Below are 21,409 nucleotides of genomic sequence, written 5' to 3'. Positions count from 1 at the left end.
GCTCAAACTGGATGAAAGAGGAAAAGGAAATTTAGGGTCTTACAGAACCTAAATGTGTAGACGTAGTCAGTTTCAGACACAGGTGGATCCAGGGGCTTAATTGCCATCATCAGAACTAGATCTCTTGGCCTCACCTCTTCTTGGCTCTGCTTTCATCTGTGTTAGCCTCATAGTTAGGTGGGCTTCCTTCCCATGGTGGCCCCCAGAATCTCAACTTATACCCTCCTGGTTTAAGCTCACAAGAAAGAGAAATTTTCCTTTCTAATAATTCAAACAAAAGTCCCATGAATGTGTTTCACTGGATCAAATTGGACCACATGCCATCCCAGAACCAATTCCTGTGGCTGGGTGATTGGAGAAAACTGATTGTTAAGCATGGGTCACATGTTCACCACTGGAACCAGGAAGTGGTTCAGCCTCACTGAACCACAGGACTGATGGTGGGGAGAAGTAGACTCCTAGAGAAAAACTCGTATGTCGTTACCAGTAAAAGAGGACAGAGCTCATGGCCAGGCAAAGGCACCTGGTCTTCAGTGATCATACAGGTCACCCCACCCCTGCCACTGGCACTATGTGCAAGGGGACGTGCCCCAGAGAAGGGACGTGTCTAATCCAAGGTCACACAGTGCCAAAGCTAGTGCTTTGGTTAGAACTACATTTTTCTACATATGGCAAAAGCCACAAAATAATAGGTTTATTTCTTTCTCATGTAAAAGAATTCTGGAGGCGAGCAGTCTAATACTGATCCTGGACTGTTCACCATGGCAGTTTACCAATCATCTGTCTTTCTACTCCAACGTCTTAGTGGTTTCCATCATGAAGGCTGTCCTTTGTCACATATAAATGCTGGGGCTCCAGCCTGGATCAGCCACCGTGTCTGCATTTCAGACGGCAGGCAGGAAAAAAGAGGGAAGGGCAATGGGGTCACTCCCAGCTTTATCGGTTCCATCTAAGCACCCTCCCCGAAGTCCCACACCACACCTCTGGCACAACTAATTGGCCTGTATTTCTTAGTCTTGGTCACTCTTTCTTAGCTGTAAGAAAGGTCAGGAACTACAGCCTTTTAGTTTGGTGAATTGCTGTACTGAATAAAACTGAGTCTCTGTCCTTAATAAGGGGAGAATGAAAACTGTGGAATCTCCCAGTGTTTCTTTCTCTTCACTAAACTCTAAGATGAAGAGGAGAAAATGAGGTTATTTTCAGGAGACTCAGGCATTTGTTTACCAACCAAAACCTGTTTTTTCTTAGTGTTTATTCATTCAAAGGGAGAAAAAAAGTCTTGATGCCAAACTAGGACATATGAGTAGGAGCCCTGCTTTCATTTCCCAAGCAGAATGATTAGAACCACTGTGTTGGCTTTTATCTGCCTGTACCTTGTAAGTAGATCTGAGCAAATCCTTTTCTGTTTTATAAATGGGGTGGGGCTAGGGCAGGCATTGTTCTTAAAAAGCTGGGTCAAAACTGAATCTGTATAAATCAAAGAAGTACAATTCTTTGACCCCACCATTTTGACTCCAAGGACACATTAACTCATGTGGCGAATGTAACTAATAAATATAATTCAATTATTTATGGAGACTTCCAGTTGCCAATTCCACACATAAAAGAGCTTAGCAAAACCCAGAACTGAAAAGTCAACAACTCTTCTTAGATCTGTCAGAGAAATGAGGTCATGGGGAAAATCATTGCTTCTAAAATTGGAGAGACAGGTGGATATAGAGAGTCACAACAGAATGGAGCAGAAACTCCATGGAAACTGGTGCCAAGGTAGTAGGAAAATCTGAACTGTAATTGATACCATCAATCAATTGGATATTTTGGAACATACATAGACTATTTCATCAACAACAGCAGAATACACCTTTTTCTCAAGATTACAAGGAAATCTCACCAAGATAGGCCACATCCTGGACTATAAAACACACCTTAACAAATTTAAAAGAACAGAAATCATACAGTGTCTGCTGTCATACCACAATGGAATTAAACTAGAAATGAATAACAGAAAGATAATTGGAAAATCCCAAAGTAGTGGAAATTAAATAATATGCTTTTAAGTAACATAAGTCAAAGAAAAAAATCTCAAGCAAAATGAAAAATAAATTAAAATGAAAACAACTTATCAAAATTTGTGGGAAGCAGCAAAAGCAGTGCTTAGAGGGAAAATTATAGCATTGAATGTGTATATTAGAAACAAGGAAAGATGTGAAATCAATCATCTAAGCTTCCACCTTAGGAAACTAAAAAAGAAGAGCAATTTAAATACAAAGAAGAATAGATTTAATAAAAATTAGAACACAAACATATGAAATCAAAAATAGGAAATCAGTAAAGAAAATCAATGAAACCAAAAGCTGGTCTTTTAAAACAATCAATAAAATCAATACGCTTCTAGCCAGAATAACTAAGAAAAAGAGAGGACAAAAACTACTCATGTCAGAAAAGAAAGAGGGAACATCACTACAGATTCCATGAGCATTAAAAGAATAGTATGAACAACTCTGTGCCCACAAATATGATAACCTAGAGGAAATGGACTATTTCCTTGAAAGACACAATCTGCCACAACTCACACAAGAAAAAATAGACAATAGGCCTATATCTATTAAAGAAATTGAATCAGTAAGTAATGACCTTTAAAACAGGAAGCACCAGTCCCAGCTGGGTTCACTGGTAAGTTCTATGAAAGATCAATAAAGAAATTATACAAATTCTCTACAATCTCTTTCAGAAGATAAATGCAGAGAGAATGCTTCCTAACTCATTCTATGAGATCAGCATCATCCTAATACCAAAAACAGACAAAGACCTTACAAGAAAATAAAATTACAGTCCAATGTCTCTCATTAGCATAGATGCCAAAACCCTAAACAAAATATTAGCAAATCAAGTCCAACAATGTATAAAAATGCATACACCACAACCAAGTTGGATTTATCCCAGATATGCAAAGCTGGCCTCATATTTTAAAAATCAGTTAATGTAATCAATCACATCAACAGCCTAAAGAAGAAAAAAATCACATGATTATATCAATAGAAGCAGAAAAAACATTAAACAAAATCCAACACCAATTTATGATAAAAATTTTCACTAACCTAGGAATAGAGGGGAACTTCCTCAATCTGATAAAAATCTACAGCTAACATCATACTTTATAGTGACAAATTACAAACTCTCCTGCTAAGATCAGGAAGGATGTTCCCTCTCACCACTCTTTTCCAACATTTACTAGAAATCCTAGCTAATGTAATAAGATAAGAAAAGGAAATAAAGGTATACTGATAGGTAAGGAAGAAGTAAAAATGTCTGTTCAGAGATGACATGATTGTGTATGTAGAAAATCCTAAAGAATCAACAAAAAAACCTCCTGGGACTACTAAGCAATTATAGTGAGTTTTTAGGCTACAAGGTTAACATGCAAAAGTCCATTGGTTTTCTGTATATCAGCAATGAACAAGCGGAATTTAAATTAAAAACACAATACCATTGGGGCCTGCCTGGTGGCATCTTGGTCGAGTTCACATGCTCTGCTTCAGCAGCCCAGGGTTCACAGGTTTGGATCCCAGGTGCAGACCTACACCAAGCCATGCTGTGGCAGCATCCCACGTATAAAAATATAGAGGAAGATTGGCACAGATGTTAGCTCAGGAACAATATTCCTCAAGCCCAAAAAAAAAAAAAAAAAAACAGAAAACAACCAACCCACAATACCATTTACATTAGCACCCCCCAAAAAAGAAATACTTAGGTATAAATCTAACAAAATATGTACAAGATCAATCTGAGGAAAACTACAAAATTCTGTTGAAAGAAATCAAAGAAGAACTAAATAAATGGGGAGATTATTCCATATTTATGGATAGGAAGACTCAATATTGTCAAGATGTCAGTTCTTACCAACTTGATCTACGTATATTGAGATTGATCTGTGTATTGGGATTCAGTGCAATTCCAATCAAAATCCCAGGAAGTTATTTGGTGGATACTGACAAACTAGTTCTAAAGTTTGTATAGAGAGGCAAAAGACTCATTAATAATCATACAATATTAAAGGAGAAGGAGAAAGTTGAAGGACTGACACTGCTTGATTTCAAGATTTACTATAAAGCAGCATTAATCAAGACAGTGTGGCGTTGACAAAAGAATAGACGAATGAATCAATGGAACAGAATAGTAAGCCAAGACATACACCAGCATAAATATAGTCAATTTATCTTTGGCAAAGGAGCAAGGGCAATATAATGGAGCAAAGATTTGCTTTTTAATAAATGGTGCTGGGACAACTGTACATCCACATGCAAAAAATGAATCTAGACACAAACATTGCATCTTTTATAAATATTAACTTAAAATGGATCACAGACCTACTTAAATGTCAAATGAAAAACTATAAAACTCCTAGAAGATAACATAGGAGAAAATCTAGATGACCTTGGTTTGGTGATGACTTTTTAGATACGACACCAGAGACACAATCCATGAAAGAAAGAATTGGTAAGCTGGACTTCATTAAAATAAAAAATTTCTGCCTGTGAAAGACACTGCCAAGGGAATGAAAAGACAAGCCACACATTGGGAGAAAATGTTCGCAGAAGACACATCTGATAAAGGCTGCTAGCCAAAATATATAAAGAACTCTTAAAATTGAACAATAAGAAAAACAACTCAATTGAAAAAGGACCGAAGACCTTAATAGACACTTCATAGAGAAGATGTACAGATGGAAAATAAGCATGTGAAAAGATGCTCCACAGCATATGTCATCAGGGAAATGCAAGCTAAAACGAGACTGAAAATTTATGTCCACACAAAAACCTGCACATGAATGTTTATAGCAGCTTTACACATAATTGCAAAAATGTAGAAGCATCCAAGAGTCCTTCAGCAGGTGAATGGATAAATCATCTGTGGTACCGTCCTGACAACATGAATACAATTCAGCACTAAAAAGAAATGAACTATCAAGCCATGAAAAGACATGGAGGAAACTTAAACGCATATTAATAAGTGAAAGATGCCAATCCGAAAAGGCTACATACGATATGATTCCAACTGTATGACATTTTGAAAAAGGCAAAATTAGGGAAACAGTAAAAGATCAGTGGTTGCCAGGGTTTCAGGGGAGGGAAGGATGAAGAGACGGAGCACAGAGGATTTTTAGGGCAATGGAAATACTTTGTATGATACTATTATAGTGAATACATGTCATTAGACATTTGTCCAAATCCATAGAATGTACAAGACCAAAAGTGAACTATGATGCTGAACTATGGACGTTGGATGATAATGGTGTTTCAATATAGGTGCATTAATTGTAACATATGTACCTCTCTAGTGGGGGATGTTGATAATGCAGGATGCTATACAAGTGTGGGGGCAGTTAGGACTACAGAATGTCTCTGTACCTTCCTCTCAGTTTTACTGTGAATCTAAACCCCTCTTAAAAAATAAAATCTTTAATAGTAATCTTGAATAATAATAAACTTTAATAATCTTAAATTTAAAAAAGTAATCCACACAAAATCAAACTGATAATGGTTAAACCTGCACATGGTAAAATTTATCATTGACTAAAAATTGATGGGAGAGAAATATATTTGAAAACATTTTGATATGCAAAATTCAACCCAAGAATGTTGACTTGGTAGAAATAATGATACCTAATGGAAACTTACAATAGCAGAATCTATAGTCACCAAATTATGCCATGAACAAAAATCACGTCATTTAAACATAAAGTTATTGATACTAATAATTTCATTGAATTGAAAATAAACATGGATAAAGTCGAATTGGTTTACTGTACTATATTTCAAAAAATGGATCAAGAATTTAAATGTCTTATTTCATTTTGCTCATATTTAAGTTTGCTTTCTCAACAAGAAATTTTAAATGTTGGCATCATTCTGACTTCAATATTTTATTAAGCACAGAATCAAAACATTTCATGTGGTCAAAGTTATCTGAGCTAAAATGTCTGAGTCAAAATGGAGGGATAAAAATAGCAAGGCCAAATTGTCTTCTGCTCATTTTAAATGTTCTAGGATGATGTTTATGTAAAGTAATCCTGTGATTAAGTTTTAGGTGAATATATTAGTTAAGTTATGCTGGAGTACCACATAAACCCCCAGATTTCAATGACTTAACACTATATATTTTTGCCCACATAGCAATGTTGAGTGGTGTTCAGGTTTGGGAGGCAGCAGTTCTCCGTGTTATTCCATAACCCAGATTCTTCCATCGTGGGCCTTCATCATGCCCGAGAACCCTCACCATCTGTAACCAGTCAGCAGAAGGGGAAAGTGCGTGGAGAAATGCATGTGGGAGGTTTTCAAAGGCCATGTGGAAGCAGCACACATTCCTCCCACTCACTCCTCTTCCATTGGCAAGAACCAGTCAGGTGGCCACATCTAACTCAAGGGAGGCTGGGAAATGTGGTCCAGCTTTGTGCCCAAGGAAGGGAGAATGGATTTTAATGGACAACTAGAATTCTTCGCAACAATAAATAACTCACTTGGAGTTATTGTGTTTCTTAAATTTTTATTGGTTCTCTACTCTGTGACAATCACTATGCTAAGACCTGGAAGAGAGTCCTGGCCTGGGAGAAGCCCATGGTCTAAGAGAAGGAGCTAAGATATGGTATAAAGCACGTGCCCTCTAAAGAGAGAAAAAGGAAAGGTGAAAGTGCTCCAAAAGTTTAGTGATTATTCCAGATTGAGAAGCTGCCTGAAGATGATAGCATTTGAGCTCCATATTCAGAGACAAACAAGATTCAGTTGGTGAAGTAAAATGGCAGCAGGAACTCTAGAAGCAGTGGCATGATGATAGGAGGCATGATGGCATGGTGACAGGATGGTGGGAATGAGCAAGCATGATATGTGTACAGGAAGCAGTACCTTCTCCAACTTGGTTACCACCAAGATGCAAGAAGGGGAGCCGTGAGAGAGATGGCTGGAATTGTCCCCAAGGTCACCCCTTATTCAAAGTGAGCCATTCATTTCACTCTGATTTCATTAATGTTTGAAAAGTCCTTGAGCCCTTGTGGGGCCTAACCTTGTATGCTAGAGGGTGAAGAACAGAGCGTGGGGTAACTCCTGTCTCCAAAGAAGTCACAATCCCGTTCATCTCGGTATAGCCAATCTGAAGTCTATTTCAGATGAGTTTCGAACTTCAGTGAGCTTTGGCCTTAAAACCAGAGAGACCCATGTTATTCACGTACTGAGCTGGACTCAGGTGAGACCTTGAAACATTCACTCTGTGTCCCCAGTTCACTGCCATTGAGTTCTGCGTGTTCGTGTATGTGAGAGATGAGCTAGACCTGTTTGAGGGAGAGTTGGAGAGCTACATCGCCTCCGTGAACCAGACGGGGACTCTGACCCCAGTCATCCTGCAGGTGAAAGAGCTGATGAACGTCGCCAAAGGTAAAACCATCCCGCCACCTTTGTTCCTGCCACCTGCGTGGGAAAAAGAGGGACTTGTAACTGCTGGCAGGTGCACACCTGTATAATTATTGCTGCTAGTATTGATATTACATGCATGAGGTGACTGGTCTGGGAGAAAAATGTGTTACAACTGATAAATGCCTGCCTACATTGACTAGAAGGTCAGTGGGGTCAGGACACAGGCCATTTTGTTAAAACCCATTTGGGGCTGAATTGAATAAGCCCTAAGAATTTCTCATCCTAAATAGCCTATTTTGTTTTAATGCCAGTGGGAACAACTAAAATCATCATATATCTTTCCCTTTGGAAAAAGTAAAACACCAAGTCTTGACTTTTTTTTAAGATTATATGAAAAGTTTGTGTCTTTCAAATTTTATTTCTTAGTTCAGGCTGCTATAACAAATTACCGTAGGCTGGGTGGTATACAGAACAAACATTTATTTCTCAGAGTTCAGGATCCAGGTGCCGGCAGATCTGGTGTGTGGAGAGGGCCTGCTTCCTGCTTTGACCATCTTCTCTTCGTATCCTCACATGCTGGAGAACAAGGAGAGGAAGCAAGCTCTCTCGTGTCTCTTCCTATAAGGCGCTAATCCCTTCATGAGGGCTCCATCCTCATGACCTAATTACCTCCTGAAGGCCCCATCTCCAAGCACTACCACGTTGGGGATTAGGGTTTCAACATATGAAAATCAGGGGGACACAAACATCCCATCCATAGCAGCCACTTCACCTTTCTTTGAAAATGACATATTCTAATTATATGTCCCTTGCCCATGGAGGAGGGAGAGTTCTTCACTATTCCCTGATGAAAAAGGACCCCGGACAAGATGTCAGGATAAACTCACTCTGTGTCATTGGACAAGTCAGGTCACCTCTCTTGGCCTCAGTTTCCTCATATTTAAAACGGGGTTTGGATAGGGGTGCTAGATGGTTTCCAAAAGCCTTTGAGCTCTAATATTTGATGGCTGTGAATTACCAAATGTTCCTTAAGTCATGAAACAAGTGATGCAAATGATATTTTTACTTAAAATTCATAAGCTAGTAGAACATCAAAACGCGAGGGGTATAGGTCTATGAATCATGTGAGGAAAATTCTTTTACATATATGTGACATGGAATACCTTTTACATGAACACAGGCAGGTACTGCTTCTCCTGTGTTACCATACTTTATTGTTGCCCTTGAGCATTTTTATTCATCTTTAATGTGGATTTATGTTCAGCCTGATGAGTCCTTGAGTGTAATACTCAGCTAGCACATTCTACGATTTCAGTAACACTATTCCAAGTCATACTTTTAAAAATACACATTTCCATCTCTGTTCTGGGCAAGTTTTTCATGCAAACCTCAGTTTCTTGGTCTGGGTGAATTGTAGTGAATACATCACCATATTCACTCATGTTTTATTCCCTCTTTGATATACTTCTCACATGTTTAAGCACTTTGAGGATCAGAACGTAAAATTTTCACTGTATCTCAATCTCTTCCAGCATTAAAGCAGCTACTCTCTCGCCAAGAGAGACTTTTAAGCTGAACGTGCTTCCCCTTGGGGAAGATGAGGGCATTACATTAAAGGTGTGCAGTCGTGTTCTTGCTGCTTGCTGGAGCAAGTCCTCACTCACTCTCCTGTGGCCAGACTCCTCCCATCCTTCCCTTCTAAGGATGTCTCCCCTGCATCCCCAGGCAGGAGATTCATGGCTATCTACTGGCATCCTTTGTGTTGGTTGAGGTTTGAGAGAAAGCAATAATCCTGGTGATGCTGAGACAAAGACACATCTGAAACTTGAAAGGAATGGAAATCACCTTTTTCCCTTCTTTTTAAAATACCTTTATGAAAACATAATTCACATAACTTAAAATTCACCCATTTAAATATACTATTCCTTGTGTTTTATTACATTCTCAAGGCTGTGCAGCTATCACCACAATCAAATCTAGAACCTTTTCATCACCCTAGAAAGAAATCGCGACCATGTGCAATGACTCCTCATTTCTCCTTCACTCTCCCAGCCCTAGATGACCATTAATTTCTGGCTTCACGGATTTGCCTATTCTGGACATTTTATATAAATAGAATCATACAATATGTAGTCTTTTCTGATTGGTTTCTTTCACATAGCAAAATGTTTACAAGGTTCATCTATGTCATAGCATGTGTCTGAACTTCATTCTTTTTTATTGCTGAATTTCATTCTATTGTGTGAATATACCACATTGTATTTATCCATTCATCAGTTGATGGAAGTTTGGGTTGTTTTAACTTTTTGGCTTTTATGAATAATACTGCTATGAACATTTCTCTGCAAGTTTTTCATATGTTTTCATATATCTTGGGTATATGTCTAGGAGTGGAATTCTGGATAAGGTAACTATGTTTAATGTTTTGTGGAATTGCCAGACTGTTTTCAAAAGCAGCTGCATCATTGTGTATTCCCACCAGCAATGTACGGGGGGTTCAATTGCTCCATATCTTCACCGACAATTGTTAGTATCCATCTTTTCTATTATAGCCATCTAGTAAGCGTGAACTGGCATCTCACTGTGGTTTTTAGTTGCATTTCCCTGACTTCTCTAATGATGTTGAGCATCTTCTCATGTACCTGTTGACCATCTGCCCTGAGTAATGTCTATTGAAATTCTGGCCCTTTTTTTTTTTTTTTGGAGGAAGATTAGCCCTGAGCTAATATCTGCTGCCAATCCTCCTCTTTTTGCTGAGGAAAACAGGCCTTGAGCTTGAGCTAACATCCATGCCCATCTTCCTCTATTTTATATGGCTTGCCAAGCAGTGCGTAGGTCTGCACTCAGGATCCGAACTGGCAAACCCCAAGCCGCCAAAGCAGAACATGCGGACTTAGCTGTGCCTCTGGGCCGGCCCCTCTTGGCCCATTTTTAAATTGGGTTATTTATTATTAAGCTGTAAGAGTTCTTTGTATATTCTATACACAAATTCCTTTAAGAAATATAATTTGCAAATATTTTCCCGCATTCTGTGAGTTGCTTTTTCACTTTTTTGGTGGTGTCCTTTGAAACATAAATGTTTTTAATTTTGATGAAGTCCAACATATCTTTTTCTTCTTTGATCACCTGTGCATATCTAAGAAACCACTGCCTAATCCAAGGTTTTACTCTCATATTTTCTTCTGAGACCTTTATAATTTTAGCTCTTACATTTAAGCCTACAATCCATTTTGAGTTAATTTTTGTATATGGTGTGAGGTAACGGTCTAACTTCAGTGTTTTGCATGTGAATATAAGTTGTCTCATTACCATTTGTGGAAAATACATTGACAATGAGGCCTTACTTCTGGATTCTCAATTGATTCCATTGATCCATTTGTCTAGCCTTATGGCAGTACCACACTGTCTTCATTACTATAGCTTTGTGGTATGATTGAATTCAAGAAATTTGAGTTCTGCAATTTTGTTCCTTTTCAAAATGGTATTGCCTATTCTAGGTCCATTCATTTTTATATGAGTTTTAGGATTAGCTCGTTAATTTATGCAAAAATGGCATTGGAATTGGATAGGGGTTGGGTTGAATCTGTAGATCATTTGTATTAGGAGTATTGCCCTGTAAACAGAGAACATCCAATACATGAAAATGGGTTGTCTTTCCATTAATTTAGGGCTTCTTTAATTTCTTTCAGCAATCTTTGTAGTTTTCAGTGTACAGGTTGTATACTTTTGCTAAATTTATTCTTAAGTATTCTTTTTGATACTATTGCAAATGCAATGTTTTCTTACTTCATTTTCAGATTGTTCATTGCTAGTGTGCAGAAATACAATTAATTTTTATATATTGGTCTTGTGTCCTGCAAACTTGAACTCAATTAATTTTAATGTTTTGTTTATTTATTCCCTAAGATTTTCTGTATATAAGGATTTGTCATTGGGGAATAGAGAGAGTTTTATTTCTTCCTTGGCGGTCAGGATGCATTTTCTTGCCCGATTGCCCTGGCTAGACCCTCCAGTCTAGTACTGGATAGAATTGGCGAGTGTGGATATTGATTTTCTTATTCCTGGATTTAGGGGGAAAACTGTCAATCTTTCACCTTTGAGTATGATGTTAGCTGTGGGTTTTTGCAGACATTTTTTATCAGGTTGAGGAAGTTGCCTTCTATTTCTAGTTTATAGAATGTTTTTAATTATAAAGAGGTGTTGGGTTCTTTCAAAGCCTTCTCTGCACCTATTGAGAACCAGCTTGTATGGAAGCTTTTACAACCACAAATCATTGTCCTTCCTTGTTTCTCCATCACTCTCTCAGAAATACACAGAATCCCTCTGAAAGCAAATTAGATACAAAGTATTAAAAACTTGCTGGAAGATGGGTGAATGGATACTCCAGCCCTCTCGATTCCAGTTATCCTAGCACGTGGCTGATGGTTAACTGGGGGTGAGTCACCACCACCCGAAAAGTGGCAGTTAGAAGTTCAACTATTAACGGTTTCACAAGGATGGAAGCGACCTGTGATGTGTATACTCCATAATTTTCTCTTCCCGTTACTCACTGTAGATTGAAAATAATACCGAAGGAGAGGATTGTATAGGAAGTAAAGTATATCAAGGGTTTGTGTGGCTAAGATGGATCAGAAATATAAGCAAAACTTTACACAAGAAACGTGTTAAAGGAGGTCTAATGTATTTTGCCCAGACCTTTCTGATGTCAGTTTCTGCATTTTGAGAATACTGTTTCTGGTTCATCTTCTGAGGCCTCTCATACCTCTTTTTGTATTTCAGGAGTCTGGGTGGTGACCATTTTGCCTGCCTCCTTCATGTGTGTGAGCCAGCTGTTCCACATTTTGGCCTGTTACAGGTAAGAGGGCTCTGGGAGTCATTTGTGTCTTCTGCCAGGAAAGCATCTGACAGACTTTCCTAAGAATTCCCAAGCAGTGCAGCAGTGGCCGCACTGGAACCAGGAGCATATGCAAGATCCAGGGACAACCACATCTCTTGGTAGTAAGAAAAAGAAAACTATTGATTTGAGCTTCTACTATTATCTAGACATTGTGCTAGAATCGTCTTTAGATTGTCACCATAACCCTGAGGGGTAGTTTCATTCTCCCTTTTTACAGCTGAGACTCAACAAAATAACTTACCCAAGCAATTAGCAGCCAATCATGTCTTCTGACCCCAGAGACCGTCATTTCTTGTCCACTCTGGCATCTCTATTGGATGTCAGACGTGCCCTGCTCTTCAGAACCAATCACACTGGGCTCCCAGCAGGTGAATCTGGCTCAAGGGGACCTCACAGGACACTGAGTCCAGGGGCCCAGGTGTAGCAGGTTCTAGAACAGCAGTGCAGGAGGAGGCGATGGCCTTCAATCTGTAGGTAGCATTTGCATGCAGATAGCAGATGAATTTTAGGTATCTACTGCTCCCTTGTCTCTGTCTCTCTGCCTCTGCCTCTTTGTCTTTCTGGCTGAGTCTGTAACTCATACTCACTCACAGGAAGCCCAGGGCCACTTCCCACTGCTCCAGAGCATCCTGCCTTCACATGCTCCCCACCTGGCTGCCCAAAGGGTGGGGTCTCTTGCAGCTGGCATCCAAGAGAAGACTCTCCTGGCACGAAGAGGGCCCACTTCTCCATCCCCACCCTGGCTTGCTCCCTCTCTCTGCTTTCTTCTCCCTGGACCCAGTGGGTGGATGGCACTCTGCTGCTCTCCCCACCCCATCTGACGTAGGGATGTCTGCTCCTTCATCAGGCTGCAAGTGGCTGGGAGATTTTCAGAGGCATTTGACCACAACCAGGGACAACTACTGTGCAGAGCCGGCTGCATGGACGTGGGTGGAGGTGGCACAGGGAAGAGAGGGCACCTGTGCTGAGGAGGCCTCTTTCCTGTCCAGGCTGGCCCCTCACCCCCACACCTGTCACCCAGGAGTGATGATCCTTGCCCTGTCTCCTTTCCAGGACTGTGGGGCAAAGGAAATACTGGATGGGAAAGCATCCTAAAAAGTGGGAAGCACTACCACTGTGCCAGTATTTTTATTTTCCTTAGCATTATTCCAACCTACATACGGGCTCTTTTTAAAAAAATGTTACAAAAAATATTTAGTGTCAACTAAGTCTTCCTGCTATTCAGACCCCAACTTTTTGCCCCAGAGCTAAACATTGGCATTCATTTTCTGAGCTTCCTTCCAGGAATTTTGTAGTCAAATATATCTGCATGTGTTCGTGTTCCTGGTAGCGCACTCTACTCCAGTGCTGCCAAACAGAAACACAACGAAAGCCACAGGTGCAATTTTGAATTCTCTAGTAGACACTATTAAAAAGGTAAAAGGGGAGGTGAAAACAACTTAGTAATTTAACCCAACATAACCCAGATATCATCATTTCAACATGTAATAAAATACAAACTATTAATGAGATATTTACATCCTTTATTTCATACTAAGTCTTCCCAATTCAGTGGTCATGAAATTGCAAAACAACTTGGGAAATGCTGGAGACCGGAGCTTAGGAAAAAAGCAGGACACAGGTGTGGATGTGGACTGTGATCATAACTATGCCGACCTAATCTTTATGCAAAGGGCCAGACTAGCACACGAGATTTCTTGGGGTGTGGGATTGTGAAGGGTTGTGGCCCCTTTTTAATTTCCCTTTATGTTATAAGGCAGGGCCATCATTAAAAATGGCTTTCTGGGCCTGCCAGTAGTGTAGTGATTAAGTTTGCATGCTCTGCTTCAGCAGCATGGGTTTGCGTGTTTGGTTCCTGGGCGCAGACCTACATACCACTACACACACACACACCATGGTGTGGTGGCATCCCACATACAAGAAAGAGAAGAAGATTTGCAAAGGTGTTAGCTCAGGGCTTATGTTCCTCAAGCAAAAAGAGGAAGATTGGCAACAGATGTTAGCTCGGGGCCAATCTTCCTCACCAAAAAAATAAAAATAAGATTTTGTTTTTGTTTCAAAGGATTATTACTTAAGTAATACATATTCATTACAGAAAAAATAAGAAAATGGAGTAAAATGAAGAAAATAAAAGCCACATACACAGTCTCAACTATCACATTCAATCTCCATTAAGACTAGGAAACTATATGTTATTTTTTTTACAAAATACAGTAAATTTAAGATTTTTAAGGCTAATCAGAACCCTCCCATGAGCTGTGGTCAATACAGGGGGGCTGAGCTGCCCGTCATCTCCTTCCACAAGCCTTCTAGCTTATATCTATTGAGCTCTAGGTGCATAAAGAGCCGTAGTTATGGACATTATTGATTTCCCACTCTTTCTCTAGAAAGCACATGAGGAGGTTGTGGGCAGGAGATAAATACTTTCTCCCTTTGAAGTTCTACCATCCTTCCTCATTAGAGAGTGTGGTAAGCCTGCAGAGGCTTCTCTCTGCTGACACTAAGAAATTTGCCAAAACCTGCTCTCCTGCCTCTCAGACGGGGGCAGGAGCTGGGGGAGGAAGAGCCCCGGACTGGAGTCCAGAGTCCTCGATTCTAGTACGCTCTCCTGCTGACTGCTGATGAGTCACTGTGCCCATCCGGCCTTCGCTTTCCTCATCTGTAAAATGAGGATGATCACAACACCTGCCTCAGTGGGTTGGCGGGGGAACCTCAAATGAGACAGGGATGCTGGATGCATGTGTCAGAGGCAATCAAGGTTTTCTCCCCTCTGAGAGACCCTCCTTTCTTTTAAATCTCAGGTGGCCACTGCAAGGTACCCAGGCTGGCAAATAGCCTACATTCTGTGGGGTAAGTGCCATTACGTGACCCAGTCGGTCAACCCACATTCCGTGGGCACCTGTAGACTCCTGGTGTGGGCAGGGAGGAGAGAGGTGAGGCAGAAGCAGCCCTAGCCCTTCCTTGAGGGACCTGCAGGAAGGAGGGAGAAGCAACACTCACATAGATCATCATCACCATCTGTCCTGAGCCCACAGGGCGTATACACTAAGGGTGGTGGTGACCCAGAGGGGGATGTGACAGTTCACGCCCAGGGTAGGGCACAAATGCTTTCTAGTGGAGTTGACATTTGAACTGCACCTGACAGGATGAGCAGGTGATGAGCAGGAAGAAAAGGGAAGTCATGCCAGGCAGGAGAAGCAGCATAAGCATAAGTGCCAGGGCTTCGGTGAGAGGAGGATAGAGGGGGACTGCAAGGAGGGACATGCAGGACTGGATCATGAAGGACCTTGAGTGACTGCGGGCTCCCTTGGCCTACAGGCTACCTCATCATCCACGTGGTGCAGAGCCTGTGTGGCCTGGCAATCATGTATGGCCTAGTGTTGCCCATCATCCACAACCAGGGCCTGGAGATGCTCCGAGGACTGGGCATCGGGACGTAAGTGTTGGGCATTTCTGTCATTACCCAGGGCCTGGGGGCTGGTGGGCTCTTGCCACCCCTCTCCAAAATGCCCCTTCCCTCTGGGCTCTCACCAACCTGTGACACCATGCTCTCAGCTCTGATGCAGGGATGAGCCATCATAGTAACTCACAGGATGGAAGCCTTAGAGTTTACAGGATGGTTCCACTCTCACTGTCCAGCAGGGTCCTCACAATTGTGTGTGGGAAGATATATGTATGTCCATTTTATAGCTGGGAAGATTGAGGTTCAGGGAGGTGAAGTGAGAGATAGGACAGTATAGTGGAAGGAAAGAGGGAATCTGAGCTTCGGTTTTAGATCAGCTCTGAATTTGGGTAAGTTGCTTCTCTGAGCCTCAGGTTACCCATATGGAATATGAAGGTGAATGGTGCCATTATTGAGAATTTACTATGCATCTTTTCTCTTAAGAACCCTTTGAGGTTAGGGCTTACATTAGCCCCCTTTTGTCAGATGAGGAAACGGGCACAGAGAGGCTAAGCAGTTTGTCCAAGGAGGGGGAAGAGGCAGGATTGGAGCTGGGCAATCAACATCAAAACCTCACTTAAGCCCTACCTGACACTGGTGCTCAGAGGATGCACACACGGGATGTGGTACTGTCTGGGGACCTCCCTGCTCTGAGCTCCTTAGTTCCCTCCTCCTCTAGAGCCCCCTGTGAGCCTGGGGCAGAGCCTGCCCTGTCCACTCTCTCATGGCCTTGTGAGCTTTTCTCAAAGCCCCATTCCTTTCATGGAGTCCCGTGCTGTTAAACCACTCATCCCAGGTGCCCGCATTCTGGACAAAAGGACATCAATTAAACCCTGGAGTTGTGCTCAGGAGCCAGAAGACCTGACTCTGCAGCTTCAGGAAAGTCATCTCCCCTTTGTGAGCCTCAATTTTCTCATCTGCACAATGAGTGTGAGAATGTTCTGTAAGCAGAAAGCACAAAGCTTGTGCTACTGTTAGTGTGGCGGGCCGTCAGCACCTGTCCCCTCTGTATCACTCGGCATTCGAGAAGGGCTTGGGAAGAGCGGACAAGGCCACCTCAGGATGGTCTCACCCTGTGTTTCAGCCTCACCATATCCACCGTCCTGGGTCTCATGATGCTGCAGGTATGGATCGCCACCAGGTTCTTCCTGCAACCAAAGATGGGCACAGCCGACACGCAGAAGCCCTTGGCTCTCAACAACAAGTGTGGGCAGAGAAGGGAACGGGCACTGTAGGGCTTTGGCTTCGGCAGTCTCTCGTTCCTTCCTCTCCACCCGTGGCAGGTTCCTGGGCGGACTCTGCACTCTCTGAGGGGGTGAGGGGCAGTGGTTCAGGAGTGGGCTCTGGGGCCAAACTGCCTGGTTCAAATCCTGGCTCCACCCTTTATGAGCTGTGTGACCTCATGTGACCTTACTAAACATCTGTGAACCTCAGCTGCCTCATTTTACACATAACTGTGCATACCCCAAGAGGTGTTCAGAGGATGAAATGTTAAGATATGAACTTAGAACAACAGTGCCTGGCCCATGGTAATCCTTTCCAGTTCATCACTCATGGAGCAAACACATGGGCACTGAGGATAAAGAGATATCCCCACATGACTTCCCTGTGAGCTCCTCACAGTCCACTGGAGCTGACAGACACAGAGCCATAGGGACGGTAGACTCCAGAGGGTGTGGGAGGATACTAGAGAAACGCAAGTAATGGAGGAGAGGCAGGAGTATTAACTCAGCTGCTGGTGGACATCTGAGCTGAGCTGAGTAGGTTGGCAGGATTCCTACAGGTAGAGATGAGGAGAGGGCATGGCTGGCAGCTCCCGCTGCATGGATACAGGCAGGAAGCCATGAAAGGCAGGACATGTTGGGAGCAGAGTGAGAATCCAATATGGTGGCTGTGCAATGGCCTCAGGTGGTGAGCGTCAGGGAGGAAGCACAAAGTGACAATGCCAGAAAGCCCCTCTCAGAGAGGGCCTAGAAATTCAGTATGCAAAGCTTGGGCTTTATCCCATAGGCAACAGGAAACCATGGGATCAGGTGGTCATTTGGGAAGTTTCATCTGGAGGACCTGGAGCAGTCCCCACTAGGGGCATGTCACTGTCACAACAGTGCTTTTCCACTGTTACAGCCTCTGCTATAGCCACAAAACGAGCTGTAGCAACATGAGATTTCTTATCGTACAGGAAACCCCAAAACCCAAGGATTCCATGCAACTTTACAGTCTCTGCTAACGTCTGTCCTGCACTGCGCTCAGTGCCCCCTACACTGCTTCTGAGCTGGTCCTCTCACCAGTGCTGTGAGGTGGGAACGGTCAGCTCCTGCTTACAGCACGGGGTCACACAGCTAGCAGACAGGAGATGTAGGATTTGACCACAGGTCTGGGCACGCCCTGAGCCCACCTGCCTAGCCACCTTCCCATACTGAAAGGGTGCTGCCCTCTGCCTGCTTCCGTTTGCAGGAAAGCGTTCCACAACTTCAACTACTTTCTGTTCTTCTACAACGTGCTGCTGGGCCTGGGCGCCTGCCTCTCCAGGCTGCTCATCAGCTGCATCCTGGGCGCGTGGCTCATCGCCCGCATCAACAGGACCATCATGCAGAGTGGCTATGAGGGAGCAGACATGGGTGAGTGGCCAGCCCCTAATGGCCAAGCATCTGGCGAGGGCTGGTCTTCACCTTTGTAGAAGCTGCCTGGAGGGCAGGGGTCAGAGGCCACAGTTCACACTCTTCACTTACATTCAGAGCTTATCTTCCCATGGAGGCTACAAAGCTGAGTAGGAAAAACACACTCATTCAGAAGGGAGGTCAGGCTATTAAACCCCTCACACGTGACAGACCTCTGAGGTACCACGGCGGGCAGTGAGAGGTAGTGGAATTCTGTCCAAACAGTCAGCAGGTAATTTACGAATGCATGGCCCTCAAAATTTTGAGAAAGAACACATCTCAGAATTACTAGTATTGTTAGTTGGAAAGTTATTTAGTTAAGAAAATGGTCTGTTCAGTTGAAATACTCCAAAATCAAAGGCATTTCTGTGGAGCAAAAATGTTTTTTGTTCTATTTCTGGGCAGTGTCCATTCACTCACTCACTCATCAGTCCAGTGAGTTGTCTCTGCTGCACAACTTTTGACATTTTTGGGAGCACTTCCTGAGGGGAGGGGAAAGGAAAGAAGAAAGGAGAAATTTGGGAATTAGGGGACAGGCGTGAGTACAAATTCCTTTTATTTGAGAACCCAAAAGATCCAAACTGTTTGGATGAGGGTTTCCACCACGTTCCTCCGAGCTCAAAGGGCTCCGTGGGCCTGGGGAGGGGAGTCCTCATGTTGGTTACTTGGGGCTTCCATTCTCATTTCTTCTGAGCAGCTCTGTTTGACCAGTTTTGGTTTCAGTTGGACATAGAGTTTGTTGCTATAAAGTAAATACCTGAAAATCTCCAATTTGGCTCAACCTAGTCTCTGACATTTAAGTAAACTGATTCCTGAAGCAGAACTGGTGGCCTAAGGTCCTAGGGAGGCTTAGAGACCCTGTCCCCCAGCCCAGTCCCAGTCCCCAAGGTTCGCTGCCTCCCAGGAGGTCCCATCTGAAAGAGGGAACAATGCCAGCCCCATGAGAGATTTCTCATCCACCCTGGTGCTCCTATAGAAAGAGGCCTACCCACCTGGAAAATTATCCCCATGTCTTCAGACGGTGCATGGAGGTGCTCTGCAGAGCAGAGGATGGTGTATAGTGAGAAGTTCCTGAGGACTCAGCATTCCTGGGGAGGGGAAGAGAATGAGCTGTGAGGTGGGGAGCTGGAGCCCCGCCTGCTCTAGCTGAGCCTCACCTTGCTGTGCACGCATGTGCCCTGGACCAATGGCTCTGCTCAGGAAGTGAGTTCTTTGCCATCCTCTCCACCTCCACCTCTGAGTGCCCCAAGTCCTCTGGAGCCCCTTGGGGACCCCCAGTGCAATCAGGCAGGTAAAGAGGGCACTGGACATGGTGGGCCTGAAAAGTCTGGAAAGGAGGGACTCACTCTTACTTCTCCCCCAGCTTTAGAATGTATTGTCAAACTTTTAAATTTCACAATTTTGTCATATTATGACTGAGCCTGAACATGTTTTCATATATTTAAGGCTATTTATATTTCTTTTTCTGTGAACTGTAGGTTCACGTCTTTTGCCAATTTTTCTGGGTTTTTTTCTTATCCATTTCTAGGAGCTCTTTATATATTGGGGATGTGAGCCCCCTTTGTAATAGGAATTGCAAATATTTATTCCCAGTTTCTCATTTCTTCCTTTGCTTTGTTGGTGTTTGCTGTTTTGCTATGTATTGTTACGATGTCACTTCTTCCCCAACTGATCTATAGATTCACCCAATCATAATAAAGTATCTCAGCAGATATCTGGTAGCCACTATCTAATTTCAAAATTTCCATAGAAATACAAATGGCAAAACAACGTTTCAGTTAAGGATGGACCATAGATATGACAGTGGTCCCATATGATTAGTACCACATAGCCTAGGTGTGTAGTAGACTATACTGCCTGCGTTTGCGTAAGTACATTCTATGATGTTCGCACAATGACAAAATTGCCTAAGGATGCATTTCTCAGAACGTATCCCAGTTGTTAAGTGACACATGACTGTATTTATTTCCCAGCTTTATAACTGACATCTAACATTGTATAAGTTTATGGTGTACAATGTGAAGATTTGATACACGTATATATTATGAAATGCTTACACAATAAGGTTAGTTAGCACATCCCTCACCTAATTACCATTTTGTTGTTGTTATGGTGAGAACATTAAAGCCCTGTTGTCATAGCAACTTTCAAGTATATGGTACAGTATTGTTAACTATGGTCACCATGCTATACCTTAGATCCCCAGAATGTATTCATCTTATAACTGAACGTTCGTACCCTCTGACCAACATCTCCCCACTTTCCCCACCCCTAAGCCCCTGGGAACCATCATACTAACTCTGTTTCTATCAGTTTGATGTTTTTAGATTCCACACATAAGTGAAATCATACAGTATTTCATTCAGTCTTTCTCTGACTTATCAAGAGGGCAGTTTTAAGTCGACTAACTAGAAGAATAGTAATGCCATTTACAGAAATTGGGAAATAAGAAAGAGAGACAGTGAGATTGGATTTTGCACATGTTGAATTAAAGATGTCTCTGGGATGTTCAGGTGTTATGTTTTCCCCTGCTTAAAACTTTTCAAAGGCTTTCTAAGCTTTCAGGATAAAGCCCTCCTCATCAGCCTGTTTACCGCAGCCTGTCACGCCCTGTTGGCCTGGGCTCCCTCCTTTCTGCTCTATTCCAACCACTCTGGCCTTCTTTCAGTCTTTGTGTGCCCTGCTCCCACTATTTGGGGGACCTCTGAACATTCCTTCCCACCGGATTAGTGCCTATTCATCTGTCAGAGCTCAGCTCAAGGACTGGGTCCTCGGGGAAGTCACTGCTGACGTCCCAGTCCAACTCAAAGCCCTCACACCATCACGTTCTTCTGCTTAGCACACTTACCTTCGTTATTACATATTCAATAGGATGATTATCTGATCAATGTCAGTTTCCTCTACGAGATCGTTTTTACCCTGCACAATGCCTGTCTCCACTGCCTAGCACTGTGTCTGGAAGAGAACAGGCACTTAACAAACATTTCCCAATTAACTGTGGAGAAGTCTT

The 21,409-nt window shown here is 42.5% G+C and overlaps 1 protein-coding gene and 1 long non-coding RNA gene across 3 annotated transcripts in view; one reads left to right on the top strand and one right to left on the bottom strand.

The window, feature by feature from the left end:
• LOC106782581 (uncharacterized) overlaps positions 1-18,562 on the top strand; it is a 56,486-nt gene extending 37,924 nt beyond the window's left edge. The window contains exons 6-10 of the mRNA XM_070250878.1: positions 12,183-12,258; positions 15,102-15,150; positions 15,619-15,736; positions 16,827-16,946; positions 18,197-18,562. Coding sequence (XP_070106979.1) covers positions 12,183-12,258; positions 15,102-15,150; positions 15,619-15,736; positions 16,827-16,946; positions 18,197-18,419 — 586 coding nt within the window. The 3' untranslated portion in view covers positions 18,420-18,562. The remainder of the gene's footprint in view (positions 1-12,182; positions 12,259-15,101; positions 15,151-15,618; positions 15,737-16,826; positions 16,947-18,196) is intronic.
• Positions 1-21,409, bottom strand: part of LOC138920732 (uncharacterized) — a 66,365-nt gene that overhangs the window by 34,843 nt on the left and 10,113 nt on the right. The window contains exons 2-6 of one of the 2 annotated variants that reach the window (XR_011432436.1): positions 19,392-19,487; positions 18,824-18,881; positions 16,833-17,049; positions 7,057-7,188; positions 3,488-3,592 (exon numbers count right to left, since the gene is read on the bottom strand). This is a non-coding gene — a long non-coding RNA (uncharacterized lncRNA). The remainder of the gene's footprint in view (positions 1-3,487; positions 3,593-7,056; positions 7,189-16,832; positions 17,050-18,823; positions 18,882-19,391; positions 19,488-21,409) is intronic. The other variant, XR_011432437.1, reaches the window with a different exon arrangement.

Source organism: Equus caballus, chromosome 25 (assembly GCF_041296265.1).
Source record: "Equus caballus isolate H_3958 breed thoroughbred chromosome 25, TB-T2T, whole genome shotgun sequence".
In the NCBI taxonomy this organism is placed as follows: domain Eukaryota; kingdom Metazoa; phylum Chordata; class Mammalia; order Perissodactyla; family Equidae; genus Equus; species Equus caballus.
This window is presented reverse-complemented; position numbering and strand designations above follow the sequence as displayed.